Here is a 21,677-nt window from a genome sequence, read left to right as displayed (position 1 = left end):
AAGGAGGTTATATTAAGTTCTATTTATCAATTGTGTTTACTTTGGGAACAAATGCTCTTAAAGGGACAGTGTTAAAATATTTGTATTTTTATTTTTTTTGGTTGTTGTTGTGCTTCAATTTTAATTACAAGATGGACCAGGGGTCTGTGCCTTCTGCTGAAAGCAAGTTTTGTTTAACAACCAAGTTGAACCTCCTTTGCCCTTTTGTTCTGATTGTATTGAGAGAACATTAATGTACAAGAATAGACTTTTTGTTGCTGAGCCACCACTCTCTCAGGTTGATGCTGCTCAGGCAATGCCGCAGCTTTCTCCTCAAACGTCCCAAGCCTTAACACATGCAGTGCACTGCGGTTTCTTGCAATCTCCTGAATGTGTATAATTGCATGCAGAAATTGCTGCCATTCCCATGCGTCAGGGAAGACGCAAGAGGAAAATTAGAGAATCGGATAGTAAGGTTTCTGATCCAGTCCAGGCTAACCAAGCTGCTATTTCTCATAAGTCTGAATAGATAGATACTTCGGTAGCCTCTGAGGGTGAGATCTCCAATTCGGATAGTATAATTTCTTCTTCTGATGCTGAAGTTGTTTCCTTCAGATTTAAGCTTGAACACCTTCGTGTTTTGTTTAAGGAGGTTTTGGCTACCTTGGACGACTCCGATACTCCTGTCGTTGTCAACCCTAAGAAATCTAGTAAATTAAATAGATACTTTGATGTCCCCTCCTCTGTGGAGGTGTTTCCGGTACTAGACCGTGCTACAGAGATTATTTCTCGGGAATGGGAGAGACCTGGAATTCCTTTTTCCCCATCTCCGGTTTTTAGAAAGATGTTCCCGGTAGTTGACTCAATTAAGGAGTCATGGCAGACAGTACCCAAGGTAGAAGGCGCGATTTCTACCCTGGCTAAACAAACTACTATTCCTATTGAGGATAGCTGCTGTTTCAAGGACCCTATGAACAAGAAGCTGTAGGCTTACTTGAAAAAGATGTATATTCATCAGGGTCTCCAATGGCAACCGGCGGTGTGTATTGCTACCGTGACAAGTGCGGTAGCCTTTTGGTTTGACGCTTTGTCTGAGTCTCTTCAAGTAGAGACTCCTTTGGAAGAGATCAAGATAGGATTAAGGCTCTTAAGTTAGCCAATTCCTTTATTACTGACGCCTCATTGCAGGTCATCAAGTTGGGAGCCAAAATATCTGGTTTCGCATTTTTTTTCACGTAGAGTGTTATGGCTGAAATCTTGGTCAGCAGATGTTTCCTCTAAGTCTAAACTTTTGGCGATTTCCTTGGCAGAAATTATTTCCGATATCATGGGTGGTAAAGGATCTTTTCTGCCACAAGATAATAAGGATAGGCCAAAAGGACGTCAGAGTAATTTTCATTCCTTTCGTAACTTTAGGGGTAAGTCTTCCCCCTCTTCTACGAAGCAGGAACAATCCAAGCCTTCTTTGAAACCCAGTCAGTCTTGGAACAAGGGGAAGCAATCTAAGAAGCCCACAGCTGAGTCTAAGTCAGCATGAAGGGTTTGCCCCCGATCCGGGACCGGATCAAGTGGGGGGCAGACTCTCTCTGTTTTTATCAAGACATAATATCCCAGGGTTACAAATTAGAATTGAAGACCATTCCTCCCAGGGGCAGGTTTTACCTCTCAAGATTATCTGCAGGCCAAATAAAAAGAGAGGCGTTCTTGAAATGTGTACAGGATCTTTCCCTTATGGGAGTGATAGTTCCAGTTCCAGTACAGGAACAGGGTCTAGGGTTCTATTACAATCTGTTTGTGGTTCCCAAAAAAGAGGGAACTTTCAGACCCATTCTTTAAGATGGAGACTATCAGTTTCATTCTGCCTTTAGTGCAAGAGGGTCAGTTTGTGACGACAATAGACCTGAAGGATGCGTACCTCCATGTTCCCATTCACAGGGATCATCACAAATTTCTGAGATTTGCCTTTCTGGACAGACACTTTCAGTTTGTGGCTCTTCCATTTGGCCTCGCCACAGCTCCCAGAATTTTCTTAAAGGTCTTGGGGGCTCTTTTGGCAGTGGTTCGGTCTCAGGGAATTGCAGTGGCGCCTTATCTAGAAGACATTCTTGTTCAGGCGCCATCTTTTCAACTTGCAAAATCTCACACAGAGATCTTGTTGTCTTTTCTTCGCACTCACGGATGGAAGGTAAATTTGGGAATGAGTTCCCTTGTTCCGGCTACAAGGGTGGTCTTCCTAGGAACAATTTTAGATTCCCTATCAATGAAAATATTCCTGACAGAAGTCAGAAAAGCCAAGATTATTTCCTCTTGCCTATCTCTACAGTCTGCTGTACGGCCATCAGTGGCCCAATGTATGGAGGTAATTGGTCTGATGGTGGCTTCCATGAACATAGTTCCTTTTGCTCAATTCCATTTGAGAGGTCTGCAATTATGCATGCTCAGTCAATGGAATGGGGATTATGCAGGTCTGTCTCAGAAGATAGTTCTAGATCAGTGGGCAAGGGACTCTCTTCCGTGGTGGCTGTCTCAGGAACATCTGTCTCAGGGGACATTCTTTCGGAGACCCTCATGGGTGATTGTGACCACAGACGCCAGTCTAATGGGCTGGAGAGCAGTCTGGGACTCGTTGAAGGAGCAGGGATTTTGGTCTCAGGAGGAATCTGCTCTCCCCATAAACATATTGGAGTTGAGAGCGATCTTCAATGCTTTGATGGCTTGGCCTCAGCTGGCCTTAGCCCGGTTTATCAGGTTCCAGTCGGACAACATAACCTCAGTGGCTTACATCAACCACCAAGGACTTGGAGTTCCTTAGCCATGAAGGAGGTGGTGCGGATCATTCAGTGGGCGGAAGTTCACAATTGCTGTCTTTCTGCCTTCCACATTCCAGGAGTGGACAACTGGGAAGCGGATTTCCTGAGCAGACAGAATTTTTATCCCGGGGATTGGGAACTCCATCCGGAGGTGTTCTTCAGGTTAACCATCAAATGGGGATGCCAGAATTGGATCTGATGGCGTCTCTATAGAACGCCAAGCTTCCAAAGTACGATTCAAGGTCAAGGGATCCTCAGGCCTTCCTGATAGATGCTCTGGCAGTTCCTTGGAACTTCAGGTTGGCACACCTATTTCCTCCGTTTGCTCTCCTTTAATGAGTCCTTGCTCGTATCAAGCAGGAGAGAGCGTCAGTGATTCTAATAGCTCCTGCGTGGCCTCGCAGGATCTGGTATGCAGACCTAGTGGAAATGTCATCTCTGCCACTGTGGAGTCTCCCTCTGAGGAAGGACCTTCTACTTCAGGGTCCTTTCCTCAATCCAAATCTCGGTTATCTGAAGCTGACTGCTTGGAGATTGAACGCTTGATTTTATCTAAGCGTGTATTTTCTGAGTCGGTCATTGAGACCATTCAGGCTTGTAAGACTGTTACTAGAAAGATTTACCATAAGATATGGTGTAAATATCTTCATTGGAGTAGGGTCAGTATTTCAAACATTTTATCTTTTTCTCCAGGAAGGTCTGGGGAAGGGTTTGTCTGTCAGTACTCTGAAGGGTCAGATTTCTGCTTTATCTATTTTGCTGCACAAGCGTCTGGCAGACGTGACAGATGTGCAATCCTTTTGTTAGGCATTGGTCAGAATCAGGCCTGTGTTTAAATCTGTTGCTCCACCTTGGAGTCTTAACCTTGTTCTTAAAGTTTTGCAACAGGCTCCGTTTAAGCCAATGCATTCCATAGATATTAAGTTGTTATTACTGCTATCTCTTCTGCTCTGAGAGTTTCGAAACTCTCAGCTTTGCAGTGTGATTCACCTTATCTCATATTTCATGCAGATAAGGCAGTTCTTCGTACCAAGTTTGGTTTTCTTCCTAAGGTTGCTTCAGATAGAAATATGAATCAGGAAATTGTTGTCCCTTCACTTTGTCCTAATCCTTCCTCTCATAAGGAAGGTATGTTGCACAACCTAGATGTTGTGCATGCTCTTAAATTCTATTTGCAGGCGACTAAGGATTTTCGCCAGTCTTCTGCATTGTTTGTTTGTTTTTCTGGAAAACGTAAAGGTCAGAAAGCTACTGCTACTTCTCTTTCTCTCTGGTTGAGTAGTATTGTTCGTTTGGCATATGAGACTGCTGTTCTACAGCCTCCTGAGAGAATCACAGCTCATTTCACAAAGGCTGTTTCTTCTTCTTGGGCTTTCAAAAATGAATCTTCTGTGGAACAGATTTGCAAGGCTGCAACTTGGTCCTCTTTGCATACTTTTTCCAAATGTTATAGTTTTGATACTTTTGCCTCGGCTGAGGCTTCTTTTGGGAGAAAGGTTCTTCAAGCAGTGGTGCCTTCTGTTTAGGTCTACCCTGTCTTGTCCCTCCCTAGTCCTCAGTGTCCTTTAGCTTGGGTATTGGTTCCCAACAGTAATTGAGGACGCCATGGACTCCCCATATCTTAGGAAAGAAAACAAAATTTATGCTTACCTGATAAATTTCTTTCTTTCCGGATATGGTGAGTCCACGGCCCCGCCCTGTATTTAAAAGACAGTTGTTTTGTTTTTTTTGTTTTTTTTACTAAACCTCAGGCACCTTTACACCTTGTGTTTCTCCTTTTCTCCATTTTCCTTCGGTCGAATGACTGGGGATTGTGGGAAGGAGAGGGATACTTAACAGCTTTGCTGTGGTGCTCTTTGCCGCCTCCTGCTGGCCAGGAGGGATATTCCCAACAGTAATTGTGGACGCCGTGGACTCGCCATATCCGGAAAGAAAGAAATTTATTGGGTAAGCATACATTTCGTTTTTCCTTTCCTTGGAATTATTCTGGATGCTGTCTGTAATTAAATATTCATGGCTGCTGTCTTGTATTGGTTTTTTTACTGGTTCTTAACCTGCTGAGATGTCACACTTTATTTTATTTTTTTATATATGATAGGATGGAGCTCATGTTTCTTGTCACCAAACACAATTTTTAGCTTAGTATGGGGACCGGACACCAAGGATTTCTTCAGTCCTGATATTTTTTTCACTGCTCAGATAATACAAAATAACCTGCAATACTTAAAATATATTGATCTTTATCTTTCCTTTCTTCATGCTGTGTATAGTGAGCGGCACTCTCAGCTGATGAGCAGTATTAAAGGACTCTCATGGCAGGGTGATGATCCTGCACAGTTGCTGCGTGCCCTTACCCTGCGCACTAACTCTCGTCTACAACTCCTGTGAGTGTGCAAGGTTCACAGTCCAGTGCATCTATAAAGCATATTGCTTAGGGGTCTGTGTGCAATCTGTGCAGTATGAGTGTGGGGTTTCTGGGTATGTGTATCATTGTGAAGGACAGTGTAAATTACTGTATACAAGAAGTTTGTCATAGTATGTATTTATATATTTTTATCTGTCTGTACAAATTTGTTTAGTAGTGAAGGTTTCTTACTAATCTGTCAGTTGGTAATATATTATCTGAAACGATGGGGGCTTTAATACTAATCGGCTTGCAGAAGCTCTTTTACTGCTTAGCTAACGAGTGCAAATCATACTTCTACCCAAAATCTAAGTATTCCACACTAATACTAAAACAAATTCAATTCTGTACCATATTGTTTTTCTACAGGAAATCTAAAGGCATCCGCCAGAAGCAGGTCATCCCTAAGGTAAAAATCATTGTCATTTATAAAATCTGGCATGTTATAATAAGTAGAGTAAAGAGTGGCTGCTTGTTAAGGGGTGTTCTATTTCTTGATATTTGCCTCCTTTTTTTCCCTGTACAGAACTTGCTAGACTCCCAGTCTCTAAAGCTAATAATGAGTATGACACTTCATGACAGAACCACTAAGTCATTGCTGCACTTACACAAGAAGAAGAAACCTCCAAGTATTAGTGCACAGTTCCAGGTACACCCAAAATCCTCAGCTTGCCTTTTACTTTATATAACCCTTTTCTCTCATACTCTTGTGATGCTACATTGTGAACTCTAGATAGTAACTCCTAAAACCTTTAGACTCTGCTTATTTGGTATATGCACCTTCCTGGCAGCTTTAGCTCTGTTTCTATGTGGAGTGGGTTATAGATTAATATTCATTTAGCATGAGCATATTAGAGGAACATTTATACTTAACTGTTAATTAAATTCATCATAGGTAAAGGGACAATCAAGTCAAAATTAAAATTTAATGATTCGGATAGAGCATGTAATTTTCAATTTACTTCCATTAACAAAATGTGCACAGCTTTTTTAGATTTACACTTTTGAGTCACCAGCTCTTACTGAGCATGTTCAAAAATTGAGAATTTTACGTAAATGCATTTGTGATTGGCTGATGGCTGTCACATGATACAGGAAGAGTGGAAATAGACTTAACTTTGAAATTTGTACATAATAAGAGGAAAGAAAAAGGGGCATTAATTTGGCACCCTACCACAAATATTGAGGAGGGTTTTAACAATCTACACTATGGAGAAGGGCATAGGTAAATAAAACGCAAGACATGTTTAAAATATAAAAAATAAACATATAGATATGCCTGCCCCCCTATATGAGTATTAACATCAAAACATATCAAAAGAGAACCCAATACTATATAAAGAACAATTCGATCAGCACAAAAAGTACCATTGACCACAGTACTGTGAGTACATAAGATCCCTATGAGTGACTAATTAGCCAAATGGCCTATCTAGGACTTTCACAGTACTCCTGGTCAATTACTTTAAAAAAGCTGGGTATCCCCATGCTGCATCTACTATAAAATTGTTTTGTGGACCATGGCGCAATAAAGGTCATTTTACTTTAAACTGCAAAGTCTGGAGCACCCTTTCTTTTGGAGTTTTATTTACTATAAAAATGAATAATAGAAGGGTTCAAGTACCCTCATATATTAGGGACACTATGGCTGTGCTAGGCAAAATTGAAGAAATGGTATTAGATGAACATACCTTGGTTACATGTGATATTGAATCTCTCTATACCTCTATTGAACACAAGTGGGGTATCATGCTGTCTAATATTTTTTGAAAATGGAATGATCAGAATGTATCCCTAAAAATAATAATAATCTACTGAGATTTGTACTTAGTCACAACTGTTTTGTGTTTAAAGTTCTTTCTACAGATTTGCGGTTCCACCATGGGGGCATCATGTGCCCCCACATATGCCAATATCTATCTAGGTTGGTGGATATGTGAATTTGTGTTTGGTGAACCTATGGAGAAATATATTGACCATGTGTTATTGTGGCTAAGAAACATATATGATGTATCTATCCTGTATAGGGGGGAGGAAAGTTTGTTACTGAACTGAATATGAACAATCTAAATTTGAGACTAACTTATGAGATCAGTTATGAAAGGGTAACCTTTTTGGATCTAAATATTTCCAGAGACAAGTTTTGAAAGGTTAAAGCAGATTTGTTTAGGAAGGAGACGGCAACCAACTTTATCCTTAACTATCAGAGTGCACATCATATATCAACCAAACAAGCCATAATATTTTTGGAGAATGTTTGTGATTACACCAAAATTGCTCTGATATACAGAACTTATAAAGTACAAGCAAAGGATCTGAAAAAGAAACTTAAAGAGACAGTCTAGTCCAAAATAAACTTTCATGATTCAGAAAGGGCATGTCTTTTTAAACAACTTTCCAATTTACTTTTATCACCAATTTTACTTTGTTCTTTTGGTATTCTTAGTTGAAAGCTAAACCTAGGTGGTTCATATGCTAATTTCTTAGACCTTTAAGGCCGCCTCTTATCTGAATGCATTTTTACAGTTTTCTATCACTAGAGGGTGTTAGTTCATGTGTGTCATATAGATAACACTGTGGTGACGCACGTGGAGTTACCTAGGCGTTAGTACTAATTGGCTAAAATGCAAGTCTGTTAAAAGAACTGAAATAAGGGCACAGTTTGCAAAAGCTTGGATACAAGATAATCAAAGAGGTAAAAAGTATATTAATATAACCGTGTTGGGTATGCAAAACTAGGTAATGGGTAATAAAGGGATTATCTATCTTTTAAAACAATAAAAATTCTGGTGTAGACTGTCCCTTTAAAGATAGGGAATATCCTAGTAGTGTCCTACGTAGGGCATATCATGGAGCTTTACACACATCGAGATCGGATTTATTAATACCAAAAAAGAGATCAAAAACTAATGAAAGAGTAAGGTTTATCAGTACATACAATGATGCCTATAAACAAATTACGGGTATTTTGCATTAGCATCAACATATATTACATACAGATGAGGATATGACAAAAAGTGTTGGTGAGAGGGTAGCTATAATTTGGAAAAGGGCACCAACAATTAAGGACAAAATTGTGAAAAGTCTCTTCTTTAAGCATGTGATTTTGTAGAAAGGACAAACAGATGGGTACATACCCTTGTGGCTCATGTAAATACTGCCCCTATATACTTAATGTTAATGTTTTTCCACAAGATGTTAGATACATAAATGATCTTTTTAATTATAAAACTAAAAACATAATTTACTGTTTGGAATGCTCTTGCAAGAAAAAATATATTTCGGTATGTCCTCAAGAGAATTTAGAGTAAGATTAGGAGAACATCTGGGTAATATCAGGAAAGCAAGAAAAGATCTGGAGAAAGATAAGAAAATTCCATCTGTCACAAGACATTTGTTAGATCATCGCAATGGAAAACCTGGTTTGAAATGCCGGATTTCCTTCCTAAGATAGGAAGAGTCCACGGCTTCATTCCTTACTGTTGCAAAATACACCTGGCCACCAGGAGGAGGTTAAGACACCCTAGCCAAAGGCTTAAATATCCCTCCTACTTTCTCATTACCCCAGTCATTCTTTGCCTTTCGTCACGTTAGGAGGTGTCAGAGAAGTGTCATAAGATTCGGAGAGTCCTGAAGAAGGGTATATGTCCTTCGAGATAGGACTGGAGTTTAAAGTAGTCATGTCAACCTCTCAGTGAGAGTGTTGATGAAAATTAGAGTCTGGAGATACAGGGAAAGTTTTTCTGCAAAACCGTCCAGACTACTGCTAACAGCTTCTAAGCAATCAGTGTTGACGAGTTTCACTGCCTGCTTTCTCTCACTCAAGTCCATGTCAGGAGCGCTGCTCTAAGACTGTCACACTTGAGAAGCTCTGTTCTGTTCCATAGCATGGATCCCGGAGGTAAGATTGTTTCCATTTTTACACATAAAATGCTATAACAGGGTCACAGTGTGGCTCCTTTATACCTTGATAGGATCCAAGGTTAATATCTTCTGAAGGGGTCTATTGAACAGTTGGGGTTAATTAATCAGTGTATTAACTTTTTAAATGCTGCTTTGTGTGATTTTTTTTTTTCCTGGGCTGATAGACTGTGTTTTTGACTGGAACAAACAGGTTTCACTTTAGTTTTTGAAAGTGTTGCACAGCTTCTGTTACTTGCTGTACTTGTAATAACAGGGTAAGTACTGTCTTGCACTCCATGTGACCAGGTGTGGTCTATGTTAATTTCCTCCATTCCAGCTAAGACTTGAACCTGAGAAGAGGTTTCCTCTGTTAATTGTCTGGGTCTAGGAGGTGGTGAGTGCCCCAGTCATTAGGAGTATAAAGGTGCAATTTTCTATAATAAAAAACTTTTTTTTTTGTGTCCTTCTGTGGGTATAACCTGAGCTATGGAGGACATGTTAGAAGGTACTCCTTCTGTACTAAATCATACCTGTTAATATTGTGAGGAGGCTGTGGTTTTCTCGTCCACTCAATTATGTTCCACATTCCTTAACACCGTTATAAAGTCTAAGAAGGGAGACAATCCTGCTAAGGCTCTTAGTCCCTCTGAGACGTCTACCTCTCGGGACTCAGCGTCCCATGAGATTACTACCCTTGCTACATTATCCACTTCCCATCTAATCCTCCATCCATAACGGGGCCTTCTTCCTGCGGACTTTGCCGCGCAGTTACAAACAGCGGTGTCTACGGCCCTCAGTGCATTACCTCGCTCTAACAAACGCAAGAGAAAGGTTAAAAATAGCTCCTCTAACCCGGAGTCATCTAAATATTTATCGGATTTTAGCTATTATGTCCCAGTTATCCGATGATGAGTTAACCTCTGTAGCTTCAGAGGGTGAACTTTCTGGGTCGGAGTCCTTAGCATCTAAGCCTCATGCTGCAAAGGAACCATCCTTTAGATTTAAAATTGAGCACTTGCTTTTTTTATTAAAGGAGGTTCTGTCTACATTAGAGGTTCCAGAGGCCGCACTGCCTGAAGAACCTATGATACCTAAATTAGACAGAGTTTACGAAGACAGGAAAGTTTCTTTGACTTTTCCTGTGCTGGTGGAGATGGCAAACATTTTTTTTTTTTTTTTTCCCCCGTCTACTTTTAAAAAGTTGTTCCCGGTCCCGGATTCTCAACTGGATTTGTCGGGATCCATTCCTAAGGTGGATGGTGCTATCTTTACGCTTGATAAATGTAATACTATACCTTTTGAGGATAGTTCTTCGTTCAGAGAGCCGATGGATAAGAAAATGGAAACCTTTCTGAGAAAGATGTTTCAACATACGGGATTTTAGTTTCAACCTGCGGCTGCCGGAGCGACTACCTATTAGTGCAACTCTTTGTCGAAACTCATTAAGGTGGAGTCTCCCCTCGAGGATATTTAAGACAGAATTTAAAGCTCTGAGAATTGCTAATTCTTTTATTTGTGATGCGAACATGCAAATGATTCGCCTAAATGCGAAGACCTCTTGTTTTGCGGTCCTAGCCCTGCGGGTGCTCTGGTTGAAGTCCAGACTCCTTTCTCTTCCCTTCAAGGGAAAGATTTTATTTGGTCAGGGCCTGGACTCCATTATTTCTACGGTTACCGGAGGCAAGGGTGCCTTCCTACCGCAAGATAAGAACAAGTCTAAGGGACGACAATCTTATTATTTTCGTTCCTTTCTTTCTGACAAATCCCAACGACAACAATCCTCCTCCAAGCCCGAGTAACCCAAGAGTACTTGGAAGCTGGCTCAGTCCTGGAATAAATCCAAGCAGAATAAGCCAGCCGAAAACAAATCGTCATGAAGGGGCAGCCCCCAATAGGATCGTGTAGGGGGCAGACTGTCTTTTTTTCAGACGCCTGGTTAAAGGAAGTACAGGATCCCTGGGTCCTGGAGGTGGTATCTCAAGAATACAAGATAGGCTTCAAATCTCATCCGCCAAGGGGCAGATTTCTACTCTTGAATCTGTCTACCAGACCAAACAAAGAGGGATGCCGTTCTAGGGTGCGTTCGGGATCTATCCTCCTCAGGAGTTGCTGTCCCGGTGCCTATTGAATAAAGAGGTTTGGGGTTTTATTCAAACCTTTTCGTGATCCCACAAATTTCTCAGTGTCCCTTCCTTCAAGATGGAGACGATGAGGTCCATCCTTCCTTCCTTTAATTCAGGAAGGCCAGTTTATAACCACTATATATATGATTTTCTAATTTCTGCCTGGGAGAATTAAGTTGCTTAAGGCTGAGGCAGAAATTATTTATCAAATGGATACACTCCAACCAGGGGGTCTCAATTCAGAAATTGATATTTCCCCATTTTTATGATATACACAATACACTTCCTATCTCTCTTTAGATGTATACAGTATACAAGATTTTAATTATATATAATTTCCATTTATTAATTTTTTAATCCATGTTATAATCATCTATTACATTTATTCATGATTTTTAATACGAGTATTTGCCACTCCCACAGCTCTATTATAAGGCCTATATGTATATATATCCATATATGTAAATCAAATAATTACTGCAATATTAAATGTTGTTTGGTGAATCAGAAACTATGTTTTAATAAACTGCCTAGTTAGTATGAGTCAGAATGTAAAATAAAGCATTATGGTATTTTTGCAAAAGTAAAAATATTTTTTGGGCTGTGAGACAAAAAAGCAAGTAATCTCCAATAAATCCTCCTTAAGGGAAATCCGCCTTTAGAGAATGAAAATCAACTCAGGTGTCTGAAAAATCCACAGGTGAATTCTGAACCAATTAGAAGAAACCAAAGCCTATAAATGTCTAAGAGTGAGCAGAATATGTATTCTTGATAAAACCCTAAGGGGTGAAACTCGTTGAATGAGATTGACTGCTATACTCTACTAACCTATTGTCACCCACGGTCTGTGACTCTGCTGTCTTCAGCATTCATCTTTTGCCTACGGACCTGAAAGAGTGTGCTATTGAACCCAGTTCTGGGATACACCGAACTGAACTATTTTTCACACTCCACTCTCCTAAATATATCCAGGAGACTAAGGGAAACATCGAAAAATTTGTGGCTAAAAAGGCCTGGAACTGTGCTATCATTAAAGCGGGACGTGACATCTGACCTCTGAAATATAGAGGGGAGTCAGGTGACCTGAAACGCCACTGGTTCCCTGCCGACGATCCACTTCAACCCGTATAAAGAAAGAGCACACAAGCGGTTGTAACCGGGAGATAAAGTAAGGTACCTCCTTTTTTGTTATCTGATCCATTTGGAAATATTCAGAAGTCGTTAAAGCAAGTATTAAAAACAGACACTGCTATCCTATTAACCCTTTGTATGCTGTAAAAAAACGCTAGGGATACTGAGAGCAGCTATTACCTGAACTTGTAAGCCGATTAAACGGCTAGGGAGGCTTTTTTAAAACAGCCACAATATATTCCTTAGAAACGGAACTATCCCAAGACTTGAAAAGATAAAAGCTTGCTTCACAAATCTGTAAAAGAGAGTAATTTAGCGGTTTAAGAAATTATAAAAAAGAATTGCTACAACTCTCTTAAGGATTACACCATTTCAGCTCAAAGAATATGTTTTTAAATTGAATTGATGTTATTTGATATTTCTGTTCTTTTTCACCCTGTATTGAGATCTGTATATATTCGCTGTGAACCTAGTAAATAGAAACTTTGTTGCTACGAATCTCACCATTTATACTGTTTATAAATTTTGTTTCAAGTTGTTTAATTTAGGCAACTCCTCATTTACCAATCTAAAGATTTTCAATACCAGTTTGCAAACTTAGTATCCATTTGCCTCAAGGAGGATTTCTTATATTTTCATTTTCTACCGTAATCTTTTGGGAGACGTCCCTTATCTGTTAGGTATAGAGGCATTAACCTATGTATTTTACTGCATTATTTTATTGTTTTAAATAGATTATATAACCTTTTGAATACATTTATTCTGTTGTATATACTTCTTATACAGCTTATCATTTCCGTGCTTTAAACGCTGCTAATTACCACAATTCTACCCACTCAATACCAAGCTACCCAGGTACTGGTCTAGGTTGAGTGATCCCCAAGCTGATCTAATAGATGCACTAGTAGTGCCCTGGAGGTTCAAACTTATATCTTTTCCTCCATTACCACTTCTTCCTCGAGTGGTGGCCCGCATCAAGCAGGAGCGGGTATCGGTAATCTGGATTGCTCCTTTTGGCAATGAAGGACGTGGTTCGCGGATCTAGTGGAGATGTCCTCATCTCCTCCATGGAAGTTACCTTGTCGCAGAGACCTGCTGATACAAGGTCCATTTGTTCATCAAAATCTAGGTTCTCTGAGGCTGACTGAGTTCTCTGAGTGTCATTGATACTCTTATTCAAGCTTGTAAACCAGTTACTCTGCGTCAGGGCAGCCACTAGAAATTTTGGGGCCCCTGACTTAACCATTGATCAGGGCCCCCCCCTTTGACATGTGCAATTTTTGACCAAGTGACATAAACGTATATTCACTTTATTCTTAAGTGTAGTCAAACTTGGAAATGTTGTAAAGGAAGTAACACACAAACACAGAAACACACAGACACCCTCATGCACTGAAACATATACACACTCACACATAAAGATTCACTTATAGACACTGTAGCAGGCACACAAAGAAACACACTCAGACACAGACAACCAAACAGACACTCAGCACTTGTTTACATTGACCTGACAAGTAATGAGGTAGACTACAGTTTTGTCAAAAAAGGAGGGTTACAAGACAAAATATGGAGTTCTGATTATCTTTTTGTCAAGGAAGGTGCCAACTAAATGATAACAGCATGCAGTGGCCGAAAGGAAGGTCCATGAACTGCCTAAACAATCATTTAAAGGTTAAATTGTGGATTTTTGACTTCCGGAAAGGTCTCATTAGTCTGTAGAAAGATGTGAATAATGTCCTAAAATGGAACAGACAATGGATACACACACACAAACTCAAACACACACTTGCGCATACACCCAAGGAAACACTGACAGAGACAGCCTCAGAAAACACAATAAGACATATACACACACAGAGAGACAACCACATAAAACACATAAATACACACACACCCTCACTGAGACATCCACAGAAAACACACAAAGACATACACACACTCTCACAGACACCCACAAAAAATGCACAGACATACATACACCCTCAGACACCCACAGAAAACACACCCCCTCACAGAGACATCCACAGAAATCAGACATACATACACACACCCACCCTCACAGAGACATCCACAGAAAACACAGAGACCTACACATCCACCCTCACAGAGGTATCCAGAGAAAATACACAAAGACATACATACACACACCCTTACAGAGACACCCATAGAAAAAGCACAGACATACGCAGACACCCTCACAGACATCCACTGAAAATGCACAAAGACATACACACCCACCCTCACAGAGAGACCCACAGAAAAAAAATACATGCACACTCATAGAGACACAAACAAAAGCATAAAGACATAAACGCAGACACCCACAGAAACACTCACAGGAGGTAACATTTCTGCACATTGCATCCCCTAAATCAACAGTGTGTGACATGCATGATAAAAGAAATTGCAGAAATTAAGAGATTACTTTTTAAAGAAAATAAATGTGCAAACAAAAATAATTCTGTGAATTCAAAATTGTACATTAATGATATGGGTAGATGGCTAGATGAAGAAAAGTACTTTTAAAAGGTTGACATATGTTTGTTTTTTCCCCCCCATTTTCCCCAACCAAGTGCACCACTTCAAATATAGTGTACAAATGTTCCCATCTGTCAGCTGTACTTATGGATTTTGAAAATGCTGTACTCTATATGGTCTTGGTGGAAACATAAGCTTTGGTACTCATACCATTAGATCTGGTTAAATGCAGGATTAAGGCTTGTTTGTATGTATTTTAAAATTAAGTCAGCTGTAGTGTAAACTGAACAGTTTTAAGTTAATCTGCCTCATTTCAAACACTGAGCAATCTTAGTCTGAGAGTATGACATTTTATGCAGATGTAAAAGTCCTTTGGAAAGTCCTTGCATAAAGGGGCAGTAAACTGGAATATATATATATATATATATATATATATATATATATAACGCATATCTGCCAAAAGGTCACCTACCATTTGTGTATTGAGGAGGAAAAATTTCTGCATGGCTTTAAATATCTAATTTCTACAGCATTGTCAAATATTCATACACTGCTGTTAAAAAAATATGTTTTTATGGACCCCTCGCCCCACCATACAACTACTACCATATTGAAGTTACAATCCAAAATTGCATAAAGAAATAAAAAACATTTACTAAGTAAGTCCTACCTCCTCTGCAAATGAAAGTGATCTGCTGTCTGACTCAGGCACACACTGTACAAACAAAGTGCCAAGTCTGTCTCACACTGTGCATAGTGGTTTAGTGCACACTCAAAAAAACTCTCAAATGCTAATACTTTACTCCTTGGAATAACATTCCCCATGCTCAATTAGCACTTTGCTGTAGTACCCACTGGTGGCTGCCAACATTTAAAAAAAAATAAAAAAAATTTAAATTGTTCTTGCCTCATGGGGCCCATTGGGCCCCTGACAGCAGTCACCCCTGCCACCCCCCTGATGGCGGCCCTGCTTGGCGTATCTACCACAAGGTGTGGAGGACCTACTTATTCTGGTGTGAAGAGCGTGGTTTTTCCTGGCACAGAGTTAAGGTTGCCAGGATCTTATCTTTTCTCCTGGATGGGCTGGAGAAGGGCCTTTCTGCTAGTTCCCTGAGGGGACAGATTTCTGCCCTGTCGGTTTTATTGCACAAGAGACTGGCTGAGCTTCCAGACGTGCAGTCTTTTTGTTAAGGCTCTGATTAAGATCAGACCTGTGTTTAGATCTGGGACTACTCCTTGGAGCCTAAATCTTGTTCTTCGGGTTTTGCAACAGGTTCCGTTTGAGCCTCTGCATTCCGTTGACATTAAATTGTTATCTTGGAAGGTTCTCTTTTTATTGGCTATTGCCTTTGCGCGCAGAGTTTCTGCAATCTCTGCTTTTCAATGTGAGCCCCCTTATCTGATTTTTTTTCATGCAGATAAGGCAGTTTTACCTACTAAATTAGGTTTTCTTCCTAAGGTTGTGTCTGATCGCAACATCATTCAGGAGATTGTGGTTCCTTCCTTGTGTCCTAATCATTCTTCATTGAAGGAACGCTTTATTATTATTATTATCAGGTATTTGTAGAGCGCCAACAGATTCCGCAGCGCTGTAAACATAGTCGGTGTATAGGATAGCTTTTGTAGGGATCAAGTGGGTAGAGGGCCCTGCCGAGAGTTTCACTGTTGTAGTCGGCTCTTATGAAGTGATCTGTAAACAGCTGGGCCCATAGGCTTACAATCTAAGGGGTTCAAGGGGAAAGCAATGGCGTTAGGAAAGGTTAGTGTTGGTTGTATGCATCCCTGAATAGTAGAGTTTTTAGGGAGTGCTTGAAGCTGTTAAAACTAGGGGAGAGTCTTATGGAGCGAGGCAGGGAATTCCCCAAGATGGGGGCCAGTCTGGAGAAGTCCTGTGAATGTGAGGAAGTAACAAGAGAGGAGGAGATCCTGAGCTGATCGAAGGGGACGGGAGGGAGAGTATCTAGAGACAAGTTCTGAGATGTAGGGGGGAGCAGTGCAGTTGAGAGCTTTATATGTCAGGGTGAGGATTTTATGTTTAATCCTAGAGGCAAGAGGAAGCCAGTGAAAGGATTGGCAGAGAGGTGCAGCAGATGAAGAGCGACGAGTAAGGAAGATGAGCCTGGCAGAGGCATTCATAATGGATTGTAAAGGAGCTATGCGGCAGCTAGGTAGACCAGAGTGGACGGAATTGCAGTAGTTGAGGCGGGAAAGGATGAGAGAGTGGATTAAAATCTTGGTTGTATCTTGTGTAAGGAAATGTCTAATTTTAGCAATGTTTTTAAGGTGGAAGCGGCAGGCTTTAGCCAAGGACTGGATGTGAGGAGTGAAGGAAAGATCTGAGTCAAGTGTGACCCCAAGACATGGGGCGAGCGGGGTAGGGGTAATGATGGAATTATCAACAGTTATAGAAATATTGGGGGTGGAGACATTGGAAGAAGGGGGAAAAATAAGGAGTTCAGTTTTGGAGAGATTTAGCTTAAGGTAGTGAGAGGACATCCAAGATGAGATGTGAGAAAGACAGTTAGTAACACGGGTTAGTAAGGAAGGAGGTAGGTCTGGTGCAGAGAGGTAGATTTGGGTGTCATCGGCATACAAATGGTATTGAAACCCATGGGACTTTATTAAGGAACCTAGTGACGACGTGTAGATTGAGAAGAGAAGGGGACCAAGGACAGAGCCTTGAGGTACCCCAACAGAAAGTGGTAACGGGGCAGAGGATGCTCCGGAGAAGGCTGCACTAAATGTACGGTTTGTCAGATAGGAAGAGAACCACGAGAGAGCTGTGTCACAGATGCCGAAGGATTGGAGGGTTTGGAGCAGAAGAGGGTGGTCAACAGTGTCAAAGGCTGCAGACAGGTCAAGGAGGATAAGCAGAGATAAGTGGCCTTTGGATTTTGCTGTAAGTAGGTCATTGGTAACCTTGACAATTGCTCTCTCTAGAGTGATGGGGACAAAATCCAGATTGCAGTGGGTCAAGAAGAGAGTTTAGTGTAAGGAAATGGGATAGACGTGCGTAAACTAGCTTTTCGAGGAGCTTTGAGGCAAGAGGGAGTAGGGAAATAGGGCGGTAATTGGAAGGGGAGGTTGGATCAAGGGAAGGTTTTTTGAGGATAGGTGTGACCAGTGAATGTTTTAGAGAGGAGGGAAATATACCAGTGCTGAGGGAGAGGTTGAAAATGTGTGTGAGTATGGGGGTGAGGGTAGAAGAGAGGGAGGGGAGTAGCTGTGAGGGGATGGGGTCGGATTCTCAGTCATAGAGGTTTCTCTGACTCCGTAATTAATACTATGTTACAGGCTCGTAAATCTGTGTCTAGGAAGATATATTATCGAGTCTGGAAGACTTATATTTCTTGGTGCTCTTCTCATCAATTCTCCTGGCATTCTTTTAGAATTCCTAGAATTTTACAATTTCTTCAGGATGGTCTGGATAAAGGTTTGTCTGCAAGTTCTTTGAAAGGACAAATTTCTGCTTTTTCTGTGTTGTTTCACAGAAAGATTGCTAATCTTCCTGATATTCATTGTTTTGTACAGGCTTTGGTCCGTATAAAACCTGTCATTAAGTCAATCTCTCCTCCTTGGAGTTTGAATTTGGTTCTGGGGGCTTTACAAGCTCCTCCGTTTGAAGCTATGCATTCTCTGGACATTAAATTACTTTATTGGAAAGTTATGTTCCTTTTGGCCATCTCTTCTGCTAGAAGAGTTTCAGAGTTATCTGCTCTTTCTTGTGAATCTCCTTTTCTGATTTTGCATCAGGATAAGGCGGTGTTGCAGACTTCATTTAAATTTTTACCTAAAGTTGTGAACTCTAACAACATTAGTAGAGAAATTGTGGTTCCTTCATTGTGTCCTAATCCTAAGAATTCTAAGGAAAGATCGTTGCATTCTTTGGATGTAGTAAGAGCTTTGAAATATTATGTTGAAGCTACTAAAGATTTCCGAAAGACTTCTAGTCTATTTGTTATCTTTTCCGGTTCCAGGAAAGGTCAGAAGGCCTCTGCCATTTCTTTGGCATCTTGGTTAAAATCTTTGATTCATCATGCTTATGTCGAGTTGGGTAAAACTCCGCCTCAAAGGATTACAGCTCATTCTACTAGGTCAGTTTCTACTTCCTGGGCGTTTAGGAATGAAGCTTCGGTTGATCAGATTTGCAAAGCAGCCACTTGGTCTTCTTTGCATACTTTTACTAAATTCTACCATTTTGATGTGTTTTCTTCTTCTGAAGCAGTTTTTGGTAGAAAAGTACTTCAGGCAGCTGTTTCAGTTTGATTCTTCTGCTTATAATTTCATTTTTTTTTCATTATAAGATTAAACTTTATTTTGGGGTGTGGATTATTTTTTCAGCGGAATTGGTTGTCTTTATTTTATCCCTCCCTCTCTAGTGACTCTTGCGTGGAAGTTCCACATCTTGGGTATTTATTATCCCATACGTCACTAGCTCATGGACTCTTGCTAATTACATGAAAGAAAACATAATTTATGTAAGAACTTACCTGATAAATTAATTTCTTTCATATTAGCAAGAGTCCATGAGGCCCACCCTTTTTTTGTGGTGGTTATGATTTTTTTGTATAAAGCACAATTATTCCAATTCCTTTTCTCCAACATTGGTGTGTCCGGTCCACGGCGTCATCCTTACTTGTGGGAATATCTCTTACCCAACAGGAAATGGCAAAGAGTCCCAGCAAAGCTGGCCATATAGTCCCTCCTAGGCTCCGCCCACCCCAGTCATTCTCTTTGCCGTTGCACAGGCAACATCTCCACGGAGATGGTTAAGAGTATGTGGTGTTTAGTTGTAGTTTTTTATTCTACTATCAAGAGTTTGTTATTTTAAAATAGTGCTGATATGTACTATTTACTCTGAAACAGAAAAAGATGAAGAGTTCTGTTTAAGAGGAAGATGATTTTAGCAGACAGTAACTAAAATCGTTTGCTGTTTCCACATAGGACTGTTGAAATGAAGTAATTTCAGTTGGGGGAAACAGTTATCAGACTTTTCTGCTTAAGGTATGACTAGCCATATTTCTAACAAGACTGTGTAATGCTGGAAGGCTGTCATTTCCCCTCATGGGGACCGGTAAGCCATTTTCTTAGTTTCAAACAGAATAAAGGGCTTAATATGGGCTATAAAACTGGTAGACACTTTTATGGGCAAAATCGATTGCTTTATTTGGGCATTTTATTCATGTTTATGCTTGTTATTCACACTTATAAACTTGGGGAACGTTTTTTAACGTCAGGCACTGTGTTAGACACCTTTTCAGTCAGGAAGGGCCTTCCCAGTTGTAGGCTGAGCCTCATTTTCGCGCCATTACTGCGCAGTTACTTTTGAGAGCAAGACATGCAGATGCATGTGTGAGGATCTGAAAGTGGTTGGAAAAGTTCCTAGAAGGCTTCTTTTGGTATCGTATTCCCCCTTGGGTTTGGTAGAGTCGCAGCAAAGGCTGTAGCTGGGACTGTAGAGGGGTTAAAACTGTAACCGGCTCCAGTTTCGTTATTTTAAGGGTTAAAGCTCTGAAAATTGGTGTGCAATACTTTGAATGCTTTAAGACACTGTGGTGGAATTTTGGTAAATTTTGAACAATTCCTTCATACTTTTTCACATATTCAGTAATAAAGTGTGTTCTGTTTAAAATTTAAAGAGACAGTAACGGTTTTGTTTTAAAACGGTTTTTGTGCTTTATTGACAAGTTTAAGCCTGTTTAACATGTCTGTACCTTCAGATAAGCTATGTTCTATATGTATGAAAGTCAATGTGTTTTCCCCTTCAAAATTATGTGATAATTGTGCCATAGCGTCCAAACAAAGTAAGGACAGTACTGCCACAGATAGTAAAATTGCCCAGATGAAGGGAGTAGACATAGTTCTACATCATCTCCTTCTGTGTCTACACCAGTTTTGCCCACGCAGGAGGCCCCTAGCACTTCTAGCGCGCCAATGCTTATTACTATGCAGCAATTGACGGCAGTAATGGATAACTCCATAGCAAATATTTTATCCAAAATGCCTGCATATCAGAGAAAGCGCGATTGTTCTGTTTTAAACACTGAAGAGCAGGATGGCGCTGATGATAATTGCTCTGTCATACCCTCACAATGAGGGAGGTTTTGTCAGATGGGGAAATTTCAGATTCAGGAAAAATTTCTCAACAGGCTGAACCTGATGTTGTGACATTTAAATTTAAATTAGAGCATCTCCGCGCACTGCTTAAGGAGGTGTTATCTACTCTGGATGATTGTGACAACCTGGTCATTCCAGAAAAATTATGCAAGATGGACAAGTTCCTAGAGGTTCCGGTGCACCCCAACGCTTTTCCTATACCCAAGCGGGTGGCGGACATAGTGAATAAGGAGTGGGAGAAGCCCGGCATACCTTTTGTCCTCCCTCCTATATTTAAGAAATTATTTCCTATGGTCGACCCCAGAAAGGACTTATGGCAGACAGTCCCTAAGGTCGAGGGGGCAGTTTCTACTCTAAACAAGCGCACTACCATTCCTATCGAGGATAATTGTGCTTTCAAAGATCCTATGGATAAAAAAATTGGAGGGTTTGCTTAAAAAGATTTTTGTACAGCAAGGTTACCTCCTGCAACCCATTTCGTGCATTGTTCCTGTCACTACAGCAGCGTGGTTCTGGTTCGAGGAACTAGAAAAGTCGCTCAGTAGAGAGACTCCGTATGAGGAGGTTATGGACAGAGTTCACGCACTCAAGTTGGCTAATTCTTTTATTTTAGATGCCGCTTTGCAATTAGCTAGATTAGCGGCGAAAAATGTAGGGTTTGCAATTGTGGCGCGCAGAGCGCTTTGGCTAAAGTCTTGGTCAGCGGATGTATCATCCAAGACAAAATTG

General features: G+C 40.6%; 1 protein-coding gene across 6 annotated transcripts in view; it reads left to right on the top strand.

Annotated features, from left to right (window-relative positions):
- Positions 1 to 21,677, top strand: part of MYO9B (myosin IXB) — a 597,798-nt gene that overhangs the window by 373,194 nt on the left and 202,927 nt on the right. For 4 of the 6 annotated variants that reach the window (XM_053702886.1, XM_053702884.1, XM_053702890.1 and 1 more), the window contains 3 exons: positions 5,060 to 5,173; positions 5,563 to 5,602; positions 5,720 to 5,842. In XM_053702886.1, coding sequence (XP_053558861.1) covers positions 5,060 to 5,173; positions 5,563 to 5,602; positions 5,720 to 5,842 — 277 coding nt within the window. The remainder of the gene's footprint in view (positions 1 to 5,059; positions 5,174 to 5,562; positions 5,603 to 5,719; positions 5,843 to 21,677) is intronic. The other 2 variants (XM_053702888.1, XM_053702887.1) reach the window with 1 other exon arrangement.

Source organism: Bombina bombina, chromosome 2 (assembly GCF_027579735.1).
Source record: "Bombina bombina isolate aBomBom1 chromosome 2, aBomBom1.pri, whole genome shotgun sequence".
Classification (NCBI taxonomy): domain Eukaryota; kingdom Metazoa; phylum Chordata; class Amphibia; order Anura; family Bombinatoridae; genus Bombina; species Bombina bombina.
The sequence above is the reverse complement of the archived record's forward strand: the minus strand, read 5'-3'. Positions and strand labels throughout refer to the sequence as shown.